This window comes from Microcebus murinus, chromosome 9 (genome assembly GCF_040939455.1).
Source record: "Microcebus murinus isolate Inina chromosome 9, M.murinus_Inina_mat1.0, whole genome shotgun sequence".
In the NCBI taxonomy this organism is placed as follows: Eukaryota; Metazoa; Chordata; class Mammalia; order Primates; family Cheirogaleidae; genus Microcebus; species Microcebus murinus.
The window spans coordinates 46626154-46648392 of NC_134112.1; the positions used below are offsets into that span (position 1 = coordinate 46626154).

At 38.8% G+C, this 22239-nt stretch overlaps 3 protein-coding genes across 3 annotated transcripts in view; 2 read left to right on the forward strand and 1 right to left on the reverse strand.

Annotated features, from left to right (window-relative positions):
• Nucleotides 1-12397, forward strand: part of LOC105879407 (calaxin-like) — a 20792-nt gene extending 8395 nt beyond the window's left edge. Inside the window, exons 2-6 of the mRNA XM_012779635.3 lie at nucleotides 513-668; nucleotides 3068-3172; nucleotides 7766-7917; nucleotides 9550-9654; nucleotides 12156-12397. Of these exons, the coding sequence (XP_012635089.1) occupies nucleotides 513-668; nucleotides 3068-3172; nucleotides 7766-7917; nucleotides 9550-9654; nucleotides 12156-12212 (575 nt within the window). The 3' untranslated portion in view covers nucleotides 12213-12397. The remainder of the gene's footprint in view (nucleotides 1-512; nucleotides 669-3067; nucleotides 3173-7765; nucleotides 7918-9549; nucleotides 9655-12155) is intronic.
• Nucleotides 12253-20954, reverse strand: RBM48 (RNA binding motif protein 48). Its single transcript, XM_076006440.1, has 5 exons — nucleotides 20796-20954; nucleotides 20042-20232; nucleotides 18128-18273; nucleotides 14919-15487; nucleotides 12253-12624 (listed from the first exon to the last, which is right to left on the reverse strand). Exons 1-5 carry the CDS (start codon nucleotides 20922-20924, stop codon nucleotides 12538-12540), a joined length of 1122 nt encoding a protein of 373 aa, XP_075862555.1. The 5' UTR covers nucleotides 20925-20954; the 3' UTR covers nucleotides 12253-12537.
• A 244-nt stretch (nucleotides 20955-21198) lies between these two features.
• The window catches only part of PEX1 (peroxisomal biogenesis factor 1), a 41155-nt gene continuing 40114 nt past the window's right edge, over nucleotides 21199-22239 (forward strand). The window contains exon 1 of the mRNA XM_012779630.2: nucleotides 21199-21412. Within this exon, the coding sequence (XP_012635084.2) occupies nucleotides 21284-21412 (129 nt within the window). The 5' untranslated portion in view covers nucleotides 21199-21283. The remainder of the gene's footprint in view (nucleotides 21413-22239) is intronic.

Here is a 22239-nt window from a genome sequence, read left to right on the forward strand (position 1 = left end):
AGGCATTCAAGACCTTCTACCATCAACCTCATTGTTCACTTCTTCCCAACTCCTTGTTAGCTCTCAATGAAGCGTGTTCGACCCCAACCCTAATTCTATCTCTTTCCTTTACTCATGTTGTCCCCTTTCTCTAGAATTCTTTACTTCTTTAGCACACTCAACACATTCCTTCCTATATAAATGTCTGCATCCTTCAAGGCCCAGTTCAAAGTCTACTTCTCCCATGAAAATGTCCAAACTCATCTTTCCCATACTGATTTCTCTTCACGTGTCTATGGTAGTGAGCATTATATCGCATAATTTAGCAGTTATATACTGTCCTATGAGACTTCTGAGTGAGGCCCACCTTCACTGTGTAAGCTAAGGAACAAGTCCATATCATATTTTTTCCCTATCATCAGGGCACCTAGCATCATAGAAACAAAATAGCTGCTTAATAAAATGTATTTAATTGGGTTGAATAACTCAATTATTAAAGCTAAGTTGCATTTACTTGTCTTTTTATTTTACAGTTAAAAAAAGTGAAATAGAGTGTCTCATAAGACTTTTTCACCACTTGGTGGGCAGAACTGATGGAAAATTTGATAACATTGGACTGGACCGTAATACATTTCGAGCGATCCTGTACAGCATGTTTGGAATGACTGATGATATGTTGATGAACAGAGGTAAGAAGTCCTAAGAGACTAAAATGGGCTAATCTGAGATAGCAAATATGTATGTATTCAATTTTCACCAAAGACCTTGAATTTTTTCAATGCCAAATGAGAATGGCATAATTCTGGCAAATGTAGTGCTGCAAATAATAATTGGCTTGATTCCAAGGATGGTTTTTAATACAAACTCACTCAGAATTTCATATCTCACAGCTGTTCAGCTTTTAGAAATAACCAGTAATGAACTGAATAAGCTAGCACTACAGTTTTTTAAAAGATAAGCCAATTGTGGCTTTTAATCATGATGTCTTTAGAGTAACATGCTGTAGACACATAGATTATTAAATAACTTCTTTTTCCTCATAAAAATGAATGTATTAGTCAGTACAAAAATGATAATGACTCATTATATTGAAAAAAGAAAAGATCATGTATTTAAAATAGAAAATTGGCTGGGCGTGGTAGCTCACACCTGTAATCCTAGCACGCTGGGAGGCCGAGGCGAGCAGATCACACAAGGTCAGGAGTTCAAAACCAGCCTGGGCAAGAGCGAGACCCCATCTCTACTATAAATAAAAAGAAATTAATTGGCCAACTAAAAATATATAGAAAAAGTGAGCCTTGGCATGGTGGCGCATGCCTGTAGTCCCAGCTACTTGGGAGGCTGAGACAGAAGGATCGCTTGAGCCCAGGAGTTTAAAGTTACTGTGAGCTAAGCTGATGCCACAGCACTCTACCCTGGGAAAAGAGTGAGACTCTGTCTTAAAATAAATAAATAAATAAATAAATAAATAAATAAATAAATAAATAAGAAATTATTTAATGTGATCTGCTTGGTTTAAGCAATAGATTTTTTTTTTTTTTTTTTTTTTGAGACAGAGTCTTGCTTTGTTGCCCAGGCTAGAGTGAGTGCCGTGGCGTCAGCCTAGCTCACAGCAACCTCAAACTCCTGGGCTCGAGTGATCCTTCTGCCTCAGCCTCCCGGGTAGCTGGGACTACAGGCATGCGCCACCATGCCCGGCTAATTTTTTTTTATATATATATCAGTTGACCAATTAATTTCTTTCTATTTATAGTAGAGACGGGGTCTCACTCTTGCTCAGGCTGGTTTTGAACTCCTGACCTTGAGCAATCCGCCCGCCTCGGCCTCCCAAGAGCTAGGATTACAGGCGTGAGCCACAGCGCCCGGCCTAAGCAATAGATTTTTAAATGTACAATTTGATAAGTGTTGATACATGTGGATACCTATGAAATCATCACCACAATCACATAATTAACATATTCATTATCTCCATAAAAGTAAATAATATTTTAACTTATTTTTATAGAATAATACTAATATTTCATTGGTAATTTTAAAAATATATTATTTTAATAATTTACCTTTAGGTACTGTGCAAACTCTTTAGAACAGAATTTTCACCACTCTTTTTAGAATAAACATCATCACCTTGAGTATCTCTACTGTTTATCTTCTTGGCTCATAATAACTGTACAAAACATCACAAATGAAGCCCATCATTGCTCATGGAGAAGGATGACACTTTTTTGGCCAGGTGCAGTGGCTCATGTCTGTAATCCCAGCACTTTGGGAGGATCACTTGAGGCCAGGAGTTTTAGACCAGCCTGGGCAACATAGTGAGATCCTATCTCTACAAAAGACAAAACAATTAGCAGTGCACCTGTAGTCCTAGCTACTAGAGGAGTTGAGGCAGGAGAATTGCTTGAGCCCAGACGTTTGAGATTACAGTGAGCTATGATCATGCCCCTGCACTCCAGCCAGGGCAACATAGTGAGACCCTGTCGAGAGAGAGAGACAGACAGACAGACAGACAGACAGACAGACAGACTCTTTTCCTTCTTTAAAAATACAGGGAGACAGAAGCAACTGGCAGCAACAGAGCTGAAAAAGAAGAAGAAAAAAAATATATAGGGAGAAGGAAACACATTTCCAGTAATATTGATTGATTGATTGAGATAGTGTCTTGCTCTGTATCTCAGGCTAGAGTGTAGTGGCATGATCACAGTTCACTGCAACCACAAACTCCCAGGCTAAAGTGATCCTCCTGCCTCAGCCTCCCGTGTAGCTATGACTACAGGTACACGCCATCATGCCTGGCTAATTTTTCTGTTTTTTGTATAGATGGGGTGTCATTGTTGCTCAGGCTGGTCTTGAACTCATGGCCTCAAGTGATCCTCCTGCCTCAGCCTCCCAGAGTGCTAGGATTACAGGCATGAGCTACTGCACCCAGCCACATTTCTGTAATTTTGATTCTCTCAAGAAGACTGTCTCAAAACCTTTTGTTCCCCTTAATCTGGGAGAAAAGTTTTTCTATCTATTCATACTTAATATTGTTGAACTATAAAATAGCACTAAGTTACAATACACTTGCACATTCTTTTTCTTTCAGTGTTTTTTGCATTTGACAAAGACAATGATAACCACATAAATGTAAAAGAGTGGGTTAAAGGATTATCCGTGTTTCTTCGAGGGACTTTTGAAGAAAAGCTAAAGTGTAAGATTTCTATATGTGATTACTGGCTTAGTACTACCTATTGTCAATTTTATACTTAGTCAATGCTTAAATATAATATTAAAAATATAAAACCAGTGTTCTCTATAGCAACCTTGCAAAAATAGTTCATGATAGCTTTACAGGAAAAAAAAAAAAACCCCAACAGATGAAATGTGTGGAACAATTATAAGGTCAAGGAGGACTCCCCAACCCCAGGGTCCTTCACTGATTCCGGAACACACAAATGTCACCAGGATGGGTCTTTGGCTTATGGTCAGGGCTTGTGCCAACTCTGATCACCTGGCAAGGCTGAGGTTTCTGAGGCTGCCTCTGGGCACAGCAGGAAATGAGCCTCAACGTGGGGTGGTGCATGTGTTACATAGGGGCCATTCCTTGTCTTTTCATCAAAGAATGTGAGGAGTTGACACTAGACAATGTAAAACACACATTAACCACCTGACATCAATACTCTAGTGTTAGAGTTGGTTTAGATGATGGATGGAAGAGAGAAGTGAAGAAAGGGAAGAAGGTTGGTGACAATAAAAGCTCAAAGGGGCCGGGCATGGTGGCTCACGCCTGTAATCCTAGCTCTCAGGAAGGCTGAGGCGGGAGGATTGCTCAAGTTCAGGAGTTCGAAACCAGCCTGAGCAAGAGTGAGACCCCCGTCTCTACTGTAAAATAGAAAGAAATTAATTGGCCAACTAATATATATAGAAAAAATTAGCCTGTAGTCCCAGCTACTTGGGAGGCTGAGGCAGCAGAATCGCTTGAGCCCAGGAGTTTGAGGTTGCTGTGAGCTAGGCTGACGCCACAGCACTCACTCTAGCCTGGGCAACAAAGCAAGACTCTGTCTCAAAAAATAAAATAAATAAAAATAAAAGCCCAAAGGGAGGAGGATTATCAATGGAGCTTCTTACAGAAAAGGATGTTAAGAATTCCAAAGACAATAATCTTCCAGTTCAGTTTTGCCTAGAATTTGCTCTCTCCTGTACCACTGGGGTAATGTTCATTTCCTATGCTTTAACCTCTGGCGTCAGGAGTTTGGACAAGGAACCCTGGGAAAATAATAGGTACAGTTTATTTATTTATTTATGTTTTAATTGAGGTAAGATATACTTATGTAATTTACCATTTTTACCATTTTTAATGTACAGTTAAGTGGTAATAGATACATTTATATTCTTTTTTCCCCCTTTATCCTCTCCTCTGCACTCTCCTTCTTGGCCTCTGGTAACCAGCATCCTACTTTTTATCTTTGTGAAATCTACTTTTTTAGCTCCCACATATGAGTGAGAATATGTGATATTTGTGTTTCTGTGCCTGGCTTATTTCATGTAACACAATGGCCTCCAGTTCCATCCATGTTGCTGCAAATGACAGGATTTTACTCTTTTTGTGGCTGAATAATATTCCATTGTGTATTTATGTATCACATTCTCTTTATTCATCCATCTGTTGATGAGCACTTAGATTGATTCCATATTTTGGCTACTATGAGTACTGCTGTAATAATCACGGGGTTCAGATATCTCTTTGATACATTCATTTCCTTTCTTTTATATATGTACTCTATAGTGGAATTGTTAGATAATATGGTAATTCTATTTTTAGTTTTTTGAAGTACCTCAAGGAACAATTTTAAATAGCAGTTTTCAAGGGAACAAATTGCTTAAAATGTCTAACTGCTAAAGAAAAAAACTGCAGTTCTGTTTGCTTGAGCAAATTTTTATCCATTCTTGTTCTTCCACTTGAATTTGAATTTGGGATATTGAAAAGAAGATCACTAAATTAAAGATACATTTAAAAATAATAGCAGCAATTTTTAATTGTAACATTTCTTTGACACTTATGAATTTTTTTGTTTCTGTTTTGTATTTTTTCTTAACTGTTTTCCTCCCCTCTAATTTTTCATGAGATCACATTTAAATGTAGTTACCACTTAAATTTGCTGCAGTGTTCTTATACAGAAGTCTCACTGAGAAGTGAAAAGCTAACTCTCATGAATGTAAATTCTTATGGTAATGATATTTAGGTCATTACATATGAAATGTCTGATTTTGAATCAAAAGTTTATTATATCTCAAACCAAAAGCAGTACAATTAATCACAGTATGTGCTTAAACTATTTATACTATTTTGCCATCTTAACGGTAACTTGCTTGTACCAGCAGCCAAGAAGCCTGGAGAGTGCATGGCAATGAGATCGTGAAAGGTGTTTTTCTCAACTTGTTGAGAATTGAATATTTTTCCTTGCAAGAAGTGGTCCAAAGCCTGGCGGAAGTAGTAGTTAGTTGGGGCAAAGTCTGGTGAATACAGTGGATGACAGAGTTTCCAACTCCAGCTTCTGTCGTTTGAACAGCATTATTTTTTGCAACATGTGGTCTTGCAAGAGGATTGGCCTGGTCTCTTGACCAATGACAGCTGCTTAATCACAAGCGTTCTTCTCATTTCATCCAATTGGTTGCAGTAGACATCTACTGTAATTGATTGACCAGGTTTTATGAAGTGGTAGTGAGTAATAGCAGCACCAGACCAGCAAACAGACACCGTTAGCTTTTTTGGTGAACATTTGGTTTTAGACTGTGTTTCGACACTTCATCTTTGTGCAACCATTGTGCTGAACTCTTGAAATTGTCACAAAGAATCCATTTTTCATCACATGCAACAATATGGTGTAGAAATGTTTTGTCTTTATGTGATGACAGCAAAGAAATGCAAGCTTCGAGATGATTTCTCTTCTGATGCTCATCTAATTCATGTGGTACATGAAATACAGCTTCTTTTCCTGGCCAATTTGTTTCAAATGGTCCAATATTGTTGGAATAGTAATGTCAAACCTTGCTGCTAATTCACGAATAGCTTGAGATGGATTCGCTTCCACTTCAGATTTTTAGCTTATTATTATCCACCTTCGTCTCGGGTCACCCAGATGGCTCATTTTCAAGATTAAAATCACCAGAATGGAACTTCTTAAATGATGGACGTACTGTGCGTTCATCAGCCACATCCTTCCCAAACACTCGTTGATATTTCAAGCTGTCTGTGCTGCATTGTTTGCACAAGTGAACTCATATTCAAAAATAACATGAATTTTTTACTTATCCAGGGTTTCACAAAAATTGCTCTTAAAAAAATTGAAAGAGAATCACAAGCCAAAATGTGCATTTGAAAGAACAAGGATGCTATCTTCACAATAAAAGAAAAAAGTGTCAAAGTGAAATGTCAGAGAAATCAACTGTCAAGCTTAGTACTTAAGGAAATAGACATTCCCTACTTAATAACTTAATAATACTTGTTGAAAATGGTTGTGACACTGAATGCAGCTGTACCTGGTTGAATAGCATCCAACTGTCAAAAAAATTTTCCTAAAAGTGTTTGATATATATTTAAAGATATGTTAATTTGGGGAAAAATAGTACTTTCTGGTAGGGTTGTGTTACAAACTCATATGTATGTTATAGATTGGAGAAATTCAACAGAAGGACACAACTATTATAATATGATAACTCTGGAGATCTATTCCTGAGTTAGCTTTTGCTAAAACATTTAATTAAACTATAAACTCCACAAGAGCTCCATCACTGCTGTATTCCCAGGACATGAATAAGGTCATTTATGGGAAGAATGAGTAAAATTTGGTGCTTACACGGTAGATGTAATCATGGAAATCACTCTGCAGGAAGAGGTTATTTGGTAATTTTGGATAGTGCACATGGGCAGGCCCAAGGAGATGACTGGCTCACTATCCAAATATACTGAAAAATGTTCTTTTCAGTGATATAGTGAAGTGTATATTTTGTTTTGGTACTCTATGTAAGAAGAAAATCAGAATATTGGTATATAGATAGATACACATACATATGTATGTATGTGTATGTGTGTATATATATTGCATGATCAAAGGTTTAAAAAATTTATCTCCTTTATTTCAGCTTCTTAACATTTTTAAACCCTCAATATCAAAATCCAGAAATTATAAACTTTTCTTTCCACATCCCAAGGGATATTTAATCTGGTGGAAAGAAATATATAAAGAATGCTTTATTCTGGCTGGGTGCGGTGGCTCATACCTGTAATCCTAACACTCTGGGAGGCCAAGGTGGGTGGATTGTTTGAGCTCAGGAGTTCGAGACCAGCCTGAGCAAGAGCGAGACCCTGTCTCTACTAAAAAAGTAGAAAGAAATTACTTGGACAGCTAAAAATATATAGAATATTTTAGAAATTTATATATTTAGAAAAATATATAGAAAAAAATTAGCTGGACATAGTGGTGCATGCCTGTAGTCCCAGCTACTCGGGAGGCTGAGGCAGAAGGATTGCTTGAGCCCAGGAGTTTGAGGTTGCTGTGAGCTAGGCTGACGCCACGGCACTCTAGCCCGAGCAACAAAGTGAGACTCTGTCTCACAAAAAAAAAAAAAAAAAGAATGCTTTATTCTAAAATCTCTCTACTACCTAGTGGATTCGATTAGTAATTGTATGATGTATAAATTGTTTTTATCCTTTGGTGTCATATATTGAAATAACTAAAGACAAGACTAATGACGTTTTAACAGTTCTTATCCAAATTCTTTAAACTTCTTGTGCTTTAAAAAGTCTGTTTTGAAGTCTATTATTTGAATGGAGATGGTTACATTTGTCGAGATGAAATATTTGATATATTGAAGAACAGTCTACACCAACAGTCATCTGAAGAAGAGACTGATGAAGGAATAAAAGAGTTGGTAGATATAACATTGAAGAAAATGGTAAGAATGAAAAACTGTGTTGCATTATATTCAGTCAAATGATTGATTTATTTATTTTTATTTTCCTAGATAATCTAAGCTTTAGGAGGGAAGGAGGTTTTTTTTTCCCTTCTCTATCCATTGACTAGAACAGTACCTGGCTGATAGTGAGTGGGTGCTCAATAAATATTTATAAAATAGCTGGGTGACTGAATGTTAATTATTTTAAAATATTTTACTATCAGTAAAACCTAATTAATTTGGGAGGAGACCAGATTCAATTTGTGTAAAATTGGATGCTACTTTATTTTGTAGGATCCAATGACCTTACTCCTCCAATCTGTCTAAACACCCATTACAACAAAATAATCATAATAAAAATTGTTGACCCTTATAGAGTGCTTACTATATGCCAGGCCCTTCGGAAAGCTTTAATGTATGAACTCATTTTATCCTCAAAACAACCCTATGAAGTAGAAACTATCATCTCCATTTTGTGTATGAGAAAACTGAAATAAAGGTTTACCCAAGGTCACCATAGAAAATAGGGTGCAGAATTCACCTTTCAATAAAACCTATAGTATCTCCTTATTATGGACATAGTGATTTCTGCTGTTTTCTTACCACGACCCTAACTAAACTGGATACCACCGAGATTTTGTCAATGTAAGGCAGCCCAGGTCCAGCACACCTACATTATTCTGGAGTTCAGGAAAGAAATAGATGGTGGGGGCTTTGGAGTCTCAAAGTCAGCTAATGCAGGATCCACAATATCCTCCTCCTTTAGAAATGCTCTCACTAGCCACCGCTAAGGCCAAGAGTAGACTTCTTGAGAGACGACAGAACAGTATGTTTCTGAGTACCACTCACTCCCTTATTTTTTGGAAGGAAATGTTTATGGAGTAAACTTTTTTCTGACAATTATTCAAACTTTAGACTCTCAGCAACCCTGAAGGACCTAACCCAATCCAATCCAATTAAGCAGTTAAAGGCATTCATCATCTACATATGTTCCTCCCTCCCCCTCTCCTGCATGACATACTTAATCTCTAATAATCCCCATCACGAAGGCTTCACTCTGGTGGGCCATTCTTTTGCAGTCCCTCCCGACACCTCTCTACCTATCCAGATCCCAACCATCCCTAAAGGCCCAGCCAGTGGTCTGCAAGTCTTAGGACTCAAATCCACCCTGAACTGTTAATGGTGTAACTCCCAGTGCCTTAATAGAGCAACTTCACTTATATCCTTTTCCCCTCATGGGCTCCTAAGTAAGAGATCTTTTGAGGAGCAAGTTGTACAAAAAACGAAGCTTGAAAATCATTGTCCTGTTGCTCTCATCAAAAAGTTGCAGTATCCTAATGGGCATCCTCTTGCTTTCTTGTCTTATTTCTCCAATTAAACTGCTTTAGGGGAAGGGATACAATTAACAATATATCTAAGGTAACTCAGGTATGCCTATAAGAACAGGAAGAAAGTAAGTGGCCTTCATAAATAAATACCTTTTGATTATATATTTGATTATATATAAAGTGTCTACAAAAGTATGAATTTATAAGTAAAACTATAGTTTTACTTGGCAAAACCTTTCAGATAGCTATTTCTACGCAAAGTTAAAAACTACTGCCATTTATTAAGAAATATCTTCCTCTTTAGGATTATGACAACGATGGCAAGATATCTTTTGCAGATTTTGAAAGAGCAGTGAGAGAAGACAGACTTCTGTTGGAGGTGTTTGGACCATGTTTACCAGAAGCAAAGGTACAGTTACAAGTGCCAACAGCCCAAATTGGTTGAGGAAAAATTTTAAAGGGTCAGAAAGTATTACTTGCTAGACACTCAGCTCTGTGGGGCTGCAGCCCACTGCTGAAGTTCAGGCAGGCATGAAGCTCAGCCCCATCTGAGCATTTTGGGCACTAAGATAGTACTAGTGACTATTTCAGTAACTAAAGTCAACAGACTTTTATTGAGCTCTTTAGCTTCCATAGCCATACACAATTCCTGTTTTCTGTAAGTAGGGTGACAATATTTCCAAAACCAAAACCAGGGTATATTGGCTTGCTTAAGGGATAGAACATTATGAGTGGATCCAATAAGTACCCACCATAAACTGCTAGAACACTTGATCTCTTCCAACCCAATTATTGTCAAACAATGAGGATAAAGTAAGTTTTTTTAAATTTTGGATACATGTATAGTACTTTTTCAAGCTGAAATATTCAGCCTAATAATTGGTTGGATCATAAAATTTCCTTCGATTATGCTTTTCAAACACATATAGGAAGAAACTTTATTTTCTGCAGTAATTTATATAGTGATTTTGTAAATTAGCTTGGATGTTGTTAAGCTATCCTTAGACATCTCAGCTCATCTTTCCAACTCGTCCTACTGTCATTTATTCCCTAGACCCCACATTTTTACTTTTATTCTTTAGAGAGGGTCTCACTCTGTTGCCCTGGCTGGAGTGCAGTGATGTGATCATAGCTCACTGCAGCCTTGAAGTCCCGGGCTCAGGGGATCCTCCTGTTTCAGCCTACCAAGTAGCTGGGAGTAGAGGTGTGCCCCACCACAGAGCTTTAATGTATGAACTCATTTCATAGCTACTTTTTAAATTTTTTTGTAGAGACAGGGTTTGGCTATTTCTCAGGCTTAGATCCCACATTTTAATTGTCTGGAAATATGTGTGGAAGGCAGGTTTCCAATTTGAAGAGATTGATGGGGAAAACACTATAGCATAATGGACTGGATTAGAGTAACTATAACTTAGAACAGACAACAGTACTTCAGCTATTCCCAGAGAATTCATCTGTAGCCCAGTTATCTAGAGCCTTGCTACTCAAAGTGTGGTCTGGGCACCAGCAGCAGCAGTGGCATTACATAGGAAATTGTGAAAAATACAGAATCTCAGCCCCTACCCCAACCAACAAAGTCAGAATCTTTTTTTTTTCCGCTTGACACCCTAAATGTTTATTTTTTATTTCAATAGATTTAGGGGCTATGAGTTTTTTGTGGTTTTTTTTTTGTAACATGGATGAATTGTACAGTTAAGTCAGGGATTTTAGTGTACCTGTAAGGTTATTTTTGATTCCTCTCATCCTGAGTCTCCAAAATATATTAATATACTGCTCTGTATAGCCATGTATACCCATCACTTAGTACACGTGGTATTTGTTTTTCCATTCCTGAGATACTTAGGATTTCAGCTTCCAGTTCCACCCATGTTGCTGCTAGACATTATTTTTCTTTTTTATGGCTGAGTAGTATTCCATGGTATATATATATACCACATTTTCTTTATCCACTCATTAGTTGATGGGCACTTACTTTTTCTCTGATCATGATCAAATATTGTGTATGTTGGTGGGGACAGGGAAGAGTGCTGGCTTTCACAGGATCACAGATCAGAAACCCATTCAGGCACACAGAACCCACCTAGCAGCTCCTCCCTTTAGAGCTGCCAAAGAACACTGTGGTAAAATACACCTAGTATAAAATTAACCATTTTAACCATTTTTAAGTGTACAGTTCAGTAGTGTTAAGTATACTCACATTGTCATGAAACTAATCTCCAGAACTCATCTTGCAAAACTGAAACTCTATATCCATTAAACTCCCCATTCCCCCTCCTCCCCACAACCCCTGGCGACTACCATCAGAATCTGCATTTTAATGAGATCCTGAGGTGGAGATTCATAGCACCTTAAAGTCTGAGAAGCCTGATCTGGAACATAATGTTCTCTCCAATTCTATGCTTAGGTCTCTAATGTATCTTTTACCCAAGATTTCAGCAAAAAATATATCCATATACTTCACAAGGAAGTAGAGGCTAATCCCTTGCCTGCAGTTTCTTTTCATACCATCCACCACTTAGAGCCATTCTAGCAAATTTGGATCAGTACATCATGATAAGTGAAGTTGAACCTTATTTACTGTTATGTTCAAATCCAATCCACAAGGCAAGAAGCCACTAAGGATAGGGAGAAATAAAAAACAGACAACATGTATTATGGGCCTTCCTCAGTTGTTTTTTATCAGTAAAGAAAATGGAAATAGCCTTGATGTACTTGTATTTCAACCATATGGTCCACTAACAGAGAAAAGTGTTGATATGCCAAAGTAGTAGTAGAAGTCTAGAATTTACAAATACTAATTTGTTTTTGATCGCCATAAGTCAAGTAAATTCTTCTTAGAAGTTAACTAAAGCATGTAAGCTTCTAATTTCAGCTTTCCTCTAACAGTTAATTAACTTTTTTACTTTACAGAATTGTCTTGATTTTGAAGCCCTGGCATTCAGAAACATCCTGCCTTCTTGTTTTTGAATGTGAACCACTCAATACTTGTATGAAAATCAGAAACAAATCCTGGCTGCCTATCTTTATTTGTACTGTAAAGTTTCTATATTTGCTTTAATTAATTTACATTTAGTTATGGCAAAGTGAGAGACAATGTTATATGACAAGAACAGTTTCTGTAATATGAAGTATGGATAAAAAAAAAAAAGAAATGATTTTAGACAAAGAGCTTGAATGAAATTACAAGGAGTGCAATAAAAAACACCAGCAGTAAAATCTCTTGAAGAATTAAAATGACAGGCTAAAAACAACAAACATTCTCATTAGGAAATATTGATTTGCTGCTGGCAATCTATATTCTTCTTCTTTGTTTAAATGGAGGACTCGTATGCACATCTTTCAGCTTGTCCTCTGGAGGCTTTGGCACACATGAAATTACCTAGTTTAAAAAAAAACATGAAAACTTAGTTTTTATAGAAGAGTAAATGTGCTGTTAGAAGAGGTGAGATATATATCTAATAGTTCAATCCTTGTCATCACTTTTTTTTTAATTTTTGAGAGTGGGTCTTGCTATGTTACCCAGGCTGGTCTCAGACTACTGGGTTCAAGTGAGTAGCTGGGACTATAGGCGCACACTGGACACACTGCCATCACTTTTAAGGCAGAGTTGGTCCAAATTCAAGGCACAACCGGTGACCTGAACAAAGTTCTTGTTCAAACATTTATGAGAGTAAATTTCTAATGCCATTAAAAAAAAATCGGAGGTAGGAAAATGAACGTATGTTCTACTTTAACATTCCTTTATAGATCTAAAGTCACTTGTTATTTTGTGGATACAGACAGATATCCCATTTTTGCATTCTTGAAATAATGTTTGACAGATTTAGAGACATGGATGCTTGTGTGGTGGGGGGAAATAAAACATTTGGAGAAATAAGTAGAAAATGGTATAATCCTCAATTTCCTAGTGGAAAAATAAAAACCAAACACATCATCAGAAAAAGTGGACAATAAGTCAAAGCAGAGTAAGACAGTCTTCATCTGAAATGGAAAGTTATTAGCAACTATAGTAAATTTTATTGATTTCTTTTATTTATTTCTTGTTTTTGTTGTTGTTCTATTATTTCCATATCTAGAATTTGAACTTAACACTTTTTCCCTCAAAATGCAATCAGCTCTGGGCCGGGCACGGTGGCTCACGCCTGTAATCCTAGCACTCTGGGAGGCCAAGGCGGGTGAATTGCTCGAGGTCAGGAGTTCGAAACCAGCCTGAGCAGGAGCGAGACCCCATCTCTACTATAAGTAGAAAGAAATTAATTGGCCAACTAACATATATATAGAAAAATTTAGCCGGGCATGGTGGCGCATGCCTATAGTCCCAGCTACTCAGGAGGCTGAGGCAGTAGGATCTCTTGATCCCAGGAGTTTGAGGTTGCTGTGAGCTAGGCTGACGCCACAGCACTCACTCTAGCCTTGGCAACAAAGTGAGACTGTCTCAAAAATAAATAAATAAATAAATAAAATGCAATCAGCTCTGGCTGATATGTATCTCTATCTATGCCTCAGTTCAGCCATAACTGAAAGAAGTAAGGACACCAGCACAAACTGAAAAACTTAAGAAGGCTTAAGCATAAAAAGTGTGTCCATGGATTTTAATTATTATTAAACAATCCTTCATCTTTAGCCAAATAATAATTTTCTGGCAAAAAATGTACATAGAAGAAATGAAGCTATCTTAGCCTCCCTTAATCACATTGTAAAATATGTATACAACTATGTGAAAAGCACTTTGTGAACCTTGGAGTTAAATACAGGGAATGGTCATGACCTTCAGTTTATAAAAGTGTCTTTCAAAAGCTACCTAAATGTTAACTTTCTTTATTTGTGCTTACGAAATGGAAAACGATTATTTAAATAACATTTTTAAAAACTTACCTAGAGATAACACAATCTAGGTCTAATCATTTAAGAAGTTCACATCTAAAATGCAGACTTGGAGGCCCAATTTTTAGAAATTTCACCATTTTCTATTGCTATTTTTTTTCTTTTTTTTGAAATAGGATCTCGCTCTGTCACCTAGGCTAGAATGCAGCAGTATTATCATAGTTCCCTGCAACCTCAAACTCCTGGCTCAAGTGATCCTTCTGGCTTAGCCTCCCAAGTAGTCGGGACTACAGATGCGCGTCACCAAGCCAGGTTAATTTTTCCATTTTTTGTAGAGATGGGGTCTCGTTCTTGCTCAGGCTGGTCTTGAACTCACGGCCTGAAGTGATCTTCCTGCCTTGGCCTCCCCCAAAGTGCTAGGATTACATGAGCCACTGTGCCTGGCCTTATTGCTATCTTTATTACAGAAGCAATATAATAATTTTGAATTTGATATAATCTATAGTAACTTTGAATTTAAGAGAAATTATAATAATTTTCCTTTCTAACTTTGGCTCATATTAAAACTATCTGGAGAGCTTTAAAAAAAGGGAGGAGGCTTTTAGCTCCACTCTCACATACTGATTTAATTGACTAAAACCACCACTTTAATATTTTATATTACAGTGATATAGAATTAACAGTATCAAAGTAAATGAATGCTAGTCAAATTCAGTTAATTCAACAGAAAAATTGTAGGAAAAATACCAAAAATGAAAAAAAATTACAATACAAACAATTCTCCATTTAGTTACTTGTTAGTCCTATAACCAAATTGCCTCTTAAAACAGTAATTTAAAATGACCTTACCTTTTTAAGTTTATTCCGAATTAAATTTGCTGTTGTATTCAATGAGTCATCATGCATATCCACTTTAGGTATGTCTGGTAATAGAGGCCCAATCATAACCTCATTACTACTCATGCTTGCTTCAAGAAAAGTTTCAAGTTTACGATCATCTTCTCTTCTTCTTTTCCGCTCCTGCAGTTGTGTTGTCCTAGGCATGAATCTGTCAGCCGCCTCTGAAGGAGTAATAGCTTTTTGTATACCAGAGTAGGTCACTGAGTTTTTAAAAGTGTTCACCTGTATTTTCTGCAAGGAGTCACTATGGTAACAATGCTCTACTGTTTGATCATGGTTTCCACCATCCTTAGAGGAGTTTGATGCTCTGTCCACATGCTCCCTGGATGAACACGTACATTTTGAGGAGAAATAACATAAAGGCAAGTCACAAGAATAAGGAAGACCAGGATTTGAGTTCCCTGTAGAAGCGTTCAAAGCAGCTGCACAAAATCCAGACATCTCTGAGTGGAAGTCTTGTATAAAATCTTTTGTGTCTTTTTGCTCGGCAACCAGTTTCTTCTTTGTCATATAATGGTCTTTATAAGACAATAAAACAAATGAGGGAAACAGAAACAAAACTGGCTCATTTATTGTTTTCATCATTCAGAAACATATAACTTTAAAAACAAACATCACTTTAAAATGTTAACAAATTCAACTCCAAAAAATTTATTTCTTGGGAATACATTCATGAATTCATACATTTAAAATCTAAAAAGAAAAAGGTATCTAGTGTCAAGCTTCGCCCTTTCCTTGCTCCCCACGGGCCTGGTTTACACACCCCATAAGTAATCACTATTCTTTCTTACTTATCTGTCCAGTATATCTTACTTTCCTCCTCCTACCTATACCTCTCTTTCTTTACACTAAAAAAGGTAACCTGTAATATCCACTTCTCTGCACCTTTGCCTTTTCCACTTAACTGTAGGTCTGGTAGAGTTTTTTTGTATGTCGTTACATATAAAGCTGCTTTTCTAATGGTTTCGAGCATTCTACTACATGGATGTATCATGCAGTTTAGTTTGTGTTTTTTAGTTATTAAAGGAAACAATATGCTGGGCCCACTTTTAGGGCCTGCACAGGCCTCTTCCAAAGGCAGACTGCACTACTGGAGTGGAGTGTGGAAAGATGAAATTAGCTATGTGTTGATGAATGTTAATGTTAATGCATGGTAGGTACATTATCTTAGTCTCTCTACCTTTATATGCTTTGAAATATCCATAATAAAAGTTTTTAAAAAGTGAGACTAAATATACAAATGTACCAAGTAGATGCTAGAATGCTGCCGATGAAGAGAACTTAATGGAATGTTAGAATGGATTTATAAAGAAAGAAAAGAAAAAAGAGCTTAATTAAAGTAGCCAAGGCCAAACAAGTCATAGTTTAAAAACACTATATCACACTACCACTGAAAGCTGGAGCAATATGAATCTAATTTTAAGGAGGTCAGGCACAGGGCAAAAAGGTCTTAAAAGGAAGGGCAGCAAAGAACAAAGATAATATTACACTAGCCTTCTATCACAAACACTGAGATGAATAAAGCAAACAGTGAGCTCTGGACAGCGAGTCCAAAAATGGGTTTTAATCCTTTTTTTGCTCCTAATTTATCCCTAATGATATAGGCCAGTCACAAACTTTCTGAGCCTTAATGTTTCCTTACCTGTAAAAATTAGGACACAAATCAGATAATCTGAACAGTCTTTCTCCACATCAATACTTTGTAATTTCCTTTGCCACACAAACATGCAAGTTTTTCTGGTGCCAGTTATTTACATATCTCACAAGTTACAGTTCAATGCCTAAAACTGACCAGGGATTCTCAACAGCTCTCCTGCTAGAATTCTAGGTAAGTTTTCCAAGGGTCTTCCCACCTTACTTCTCTTTTTCCACTGCTTTCTGTGACTGATTACAGAAGGGGTCTGTGGAGCAGGTAGCCAGCTGGTCAAAAGTAGAACTTTTCCATGAATAGCAGCTGGAAACTAGTCTGCAAATCATAATTGCTTCTCAATGCCTTCAGGTCAATGCCTTAATTCCTTACATGGAACACAAGGCCTTTCAGGATTCACTTCTTTTTTTGTTTTATTATTGACTGATTGATTGATTGAGACAGAGTCTCACTCTGTTGTCTGGGCTAGAGTGCCATGGCATCAGCTTAGCTCACAGCAACCTCAAACTCCTGGGCTCAAGCAATCCTCTGCCTCGGCCTCCCGAGTAGCTGGGCCTACAGGCATGCGCCACCATGCCCAGCTAATTTTTTCTATATATTTTTAGTTGGCTAATTAATTTCTTTCTATTTTTAGTAGAGACGGGGTCTCGCTCTTGCTCAGGCTGGTTTCAAACTCCTGACCTTGAGTGATCTGCCCGCCTCGGCCTCCTAGAGTGCTAGGATTACAGGTGTGAGCCACTGCGTCCGGCCTTTTTAAAAATTTTTTATTTATTTTTTTTTGAGACAGAGTTTCACTCTGTTGCCCGGGCCAGAGTGCCATGGCATCAGCTTAGCTTACAGCAACCTCAAACTCCTGGGCTCAAGCAATTCTCTGCCTCAGCCTCCTGAGTAGCTGGAACTATAGGCATGCGCTACCAAGCCCAGCTATTTTTTTCTATATATTTTTAGGTGTTCAGCTAATTTCTTTCTATTTTTTTTAGTAGAGTCGGGGTCTTGCTCTTGCTCAGGCTGGTCTCGAACTCCTGAGCTCAAAAAATCCACCCACCTCGGCTTCCCAGAGTGCTGGGATTACTGGCGTGAGCCACTGCACCTGGCCCATGATTCACTTCTTAACCACTTTTCTAAATTTCCCTCTCACTGAAACCTCTGTGCTTTGATTATCTTGTACTAATCATACTTCCTTAAATACAGGATGCTCATTTATGCCTCTAGGCATTTTAACATGCTGCCTGTCTCACCTTTCTCTCTGTTCCTGTCCCTCTGGGTAATGTCTACTTACCCTTTAAAACTCAGCCACTTCTCACATCCTGTAGAAAGTTTTTCATGAACCAACATCTTTCCCTTTCCAACCCACATTATGCAATATGCTACACAGAAACTCTGTAGTTGACAATGAATATTGTGATTATTATTTACTTGCCTCTCCTCTCACCAAACTAGGAACTGCATGATAGTATACCTAGTAGAGTGCCTGCCATGTAGGAGGCAGTTAGTAACAGGCTTTCCATACCTTTATTTTTAGTAGTTCTTGCCATGTATACCTTTCTGTCTTCTAGTTTTTTTCTAGTTTCTTCAACTGTTTCAAATTCTGGAGCATAGCACACATGAAGCAATCCTCCAAAGAAACTCTGTTCATCCATTTTTCTCTTGGCTGTCCTGAATAGAAATAAGTGATAGCATGGTTTATTAATCTAGATTTACTTCAGATGAAGTTTTAAGTTGTATACAACAAACACACAGATACATTGATCTAAAGAGAAAAGTCCAGCTTTGCGAAATGTATATACATCCTATAGACGGGTAATTCTGATGCTCTGCTTGTGGATGATGTTGATCCTACTGACCCAGTATGTACCCTTAAAGCCTTCTCTTCCCTCTCCCAATAATAGTGTTAGCACATTTTGACCTAAGTCACCCACACATCTCTGGACTATCTTTAACTAAGGACCCAGGTGGTTGGGCTGAGGCACATAAACTGTGGTCATAAAATAGAGCTCTTCACTGTGTTAAATGGGCCCTCGAGAGTTAGCTCATACATATTTTAGCCTTTTCAGTGTACCTATAATGGGATTCGTATGTTAAAAAAAATCAAATAAAAAAACACTATAACTGTGTAAAACTTTCAATAACTGATGAAATACTGAATATATAACAACTAATCAATGAGAAAATAAGAAGAATGTTATTCAGTCAATAAATATTTAGGGACGATCTAGGACTGTCCAGGAACTATAAGTAAATTTGTGTACTTCTGTATTCAGGGATAGTGATGAGTACTTATTGAGATTTTACCATGTGCTAGGCAATGTCACAAGTGTTTCACTTGAATTAACACCTCACAATATGATGAAACTGAAATACTAGGACAGTATATAACTTGGCTATGCTCATACACTAATTTGTAGAGGTAGGATTCAAACTCAGATGTCTTACTCCTGAGCCTACTAGACTAGGTGCTGTGGAAAATACAAAGCTGTAGAAAATATGCTTCCCTAACAAGGGGGAGCTGGCATGTTGGTTAGGAAAACGAGAATACATATACCTGATGCCTGAGAATAATACATGACTCCATAAAATCAAGTGCTTTGTGGCAGACTATGAGTTCTACTGATAGCACAGAAAAGAAACTGTGAAATTGTAATAGCCAAGGAGGGATGGGGCTCAAGAGCAGATTAATTACAAGAATAGGGGTCAACATAAAAATAGATAAGGCATTGCATACTTCAGCCTTACTGGAGCAGAGGGTTTATGTGATATAACCTCAAGAAGTAGGTCCTTTTACCATATAGATTTTACAGAAAAGGAAAAACAGACTTAATAGGGTTAGATAACTTGCCCAAGGTCATGAAGCTAAGAAGCAGTGGGACTGGAAAACTTACTCCAAATCCAATTTTTTTTTTTTTTTTTTTTGAGACAGTCTCACTCTGTCCCCTGGGCTAAAGTGCCTTGGCATCAGCCCTGCTCACAGCACCCTCAAACTACTGGGTTCAAGCAATCCTCCTGCCTCAGCCTGCTGAGTAGCTGGGACTACAGGTGAGTGCCACCAGGTCTGGCTAATTTTTTCTATTTTTAGTAGAGACAGGGTCTTGTTCTTACTCAGGTTGGTCTCGAACTCCTGACCTCAAGCAAGCCTCCCACCTCAGCCTCCCAGAGTGCTAGGATTACAGGTGTGAGCCACTGCGCCAGGCCCCAAACCCAATTTTTAATCTACCATACCATAGGATAGACATTGTTAAGCATAGGAATGATGTGATGGAAATAATGCTTTGATAGGTTTAATCTTTAAAAAGACTGGAGGAAGACACGAATGATACAGGGCCATATTAAGTTACTGAGTAATTTAGGTCTGAATGAGGGAAATATGGGGCCAAAATGAGAGCAATAAGAATGAAGGAAATGAGACATTGCTTAACTTGCATATTACCTTGCACTTCTTAAGTTCATAAACTTAATAAGATAAACTTCAGTAAAGTCTTCTGCTGGGTATTCATCTAGAGCATTATATTGTTCAATTGCACCATATAGAGCAAATCGCTCAACTAATTCTTTCATGGCTCCCACTGCAGGAACTCCTTGTATTAATAAGTACCGTGATTCCAAATTGATTGTATATACCTAAAAGAAATGCAGACTCATTAAACTATTTCGCATATAAGCCTAGGTCAAATCTGCCTCTATTTCTAAAAAAAAACCAGAGCTTTGAAAACAACAAATAACCTGTTCAAACCAGTTCAAACCAAACACAAAAATAAAAATTTTGCCACTCACTCTGTATAAAGAGTAACACTTTCCACGTGTCAGGGTATCTAACTAAGGCATATAACAGACTTCCTTCAGTCGACATTTTGTCTCATAACTTGGGTCAGTAAACGTCACTGGGAAGAGTCACTCAACAAATATTCAGTGATTACCACGTGCCAAGCAAACACGTAAACAGGGAAGAGGGAAGAGCCAATGACTAAAACCCAGCCCTATTCCCGTGGCGCTTATATTCTAATAGTTGAGCAACTAGGTGGTGAGAAACTTTGGTACTTGACCTGGGGGTTCTTCACACCGTCTCCTCGATGACAGACCTGACAGCAGCTTTGTCAAGCCCTTATTTATGTTAGTCTGGCCATGTGGTGCTTGCGCTTACATAAAACTACCCAGGATAGCGAATGAAACCGAAATCACTTTACCTTGACAGCGCGAGGCCGTCGTCCCTCTCGGTATTTTGCTCGCGTGTCGCATACCTCCCTCTGGACGTGATGATCGAATAAGCCCCCAAGCTCCCCACTACTCGACGCCATCTTGCCTGCTTTGGTCATGTCGAGAAGAACAACATCCGCTTTGCTGACCTCCTGTTTATCCAATAAGAGAACGGGACGGGTCAAAGCGTGCCAGGATTGGCTGAAGAATCGACTGCGTCGGCTATCGTTTCCTGCGAGAGAGGACTCGGTGGACGAAGTGCTGCCTCCTAGCGGCTCGGCGGAGACGCCCGGTGGTGACAGAAGCTTGCTCGTCCCACCGTTTACAGGCGCGCCGAGAGACGCGCCGCTGGGAGAGGGGGCGGGGCAGCAGGGGGCGGGGCCGATCGATCTTTTCGGGCTCCGACACCCTCGGCCTGCCGGAGCCGGGGTCAGCCACAGCGCTCAGGTGGGCGGCCCCGGAGCGGTGCTTCTGGACTATGTGGGGCAGTGATCCACTAGCAGCTTCTGATGGAGGCGGGGCAGCAGTGACTGTGGCCTTTACCAACGCTCGTGACTGCTTCCTCCACCTGCCGCGACGCCTCGTGGCCCAGCTGCACTTGCTGCAGGTAACACGTCGTCCCCGGGACCCCTGGACTGCAGTCTGGGGTCGGACGAGGCCGAGGCCTTTTAGGGACTCGGAGGCCGCTCAGACCTTTGTCCGCAGCGGGGCACTGGCTGCCTTCCGGAGCCGCCGATCTGTGCAGAGGCCAGACTGAGGGCCCCCAGAGGGCAGGGCCGTTCTGGGTAGTCTCTGCATTCCACACCATGTCTAGTGCAACCTGAGGCCGTTAACTTGGTCTTATTCCAGGTCTTCTCACTCAGTGAAAATGGGCTTTGAAACAATCTAATATTCTACCTCTGTATTCAGAAATATTCTTCACTCTAGATTGGAAAAGCTCTTGAGAAGTCATTTATTTTTATTTTGAAAAATGTTTTACCTGCCATCGATTTCCAGTTACCTGCGCTGCTGTCTTCCGGGCGTCAAGAGGAAATGGCAGATTTGGTTTGCGGAGCCCCGTACCTTAACAGGGACTGAGAACCAGGTCCCATGAGTAGGAGAGGTGAATAAAATGACGCCTCTTGTCTGCATCACTGACCCTCGGAACACAGCCGAAATGTGCCAGAACGTGCAGTGGAATGATGTATACCTGCACATAACATAGTTAGGATCACTTAAACCTCTGCGGTCAGTAGCCCTTCTGGACGTTGTGGTTGTGGTATTTCACAGTTCTAACCACTGGCAGATAAGCATTCATATCTTCATAATTAAAAATAAAGGCACATGGTCTCACAAATTTGAGTGTGCTTACAAAGGGATAGGATATTTGTAATCCTCAAAAATCCTGGAGGCATGGTACCCACCACTACTGGCTAATCCGTGCAAGAAATATTT

What these genes read in the sequence shown, in the direction of transcription:
- RBM48 (XM_076006440.1), bottom strand. Translation starts at nt 20,924, where the DNA reads ATGACCAAAGCAGGCAAGATGGCGTCGAGTAGTGGGGAGCTTGGGGGC. An exon ending in AAGAACTACTAAAAATAAAG is followed by an intron (nt 15,488 to 18,127) that starts GTATGGAAAGCC and finishes TGTCTTATAAAG; the next exon opens with ACCATTATATGACAAAGAAG. An exon ending in TTCGGAATAAACTTAAAAAG is followed by an intron (nt 12,625 to 14,918) that starts GTAAGGTCATTT and finishes TTTTTAAACTAG; the next exon opens with GTAATTTCATGTGTGCCAAA.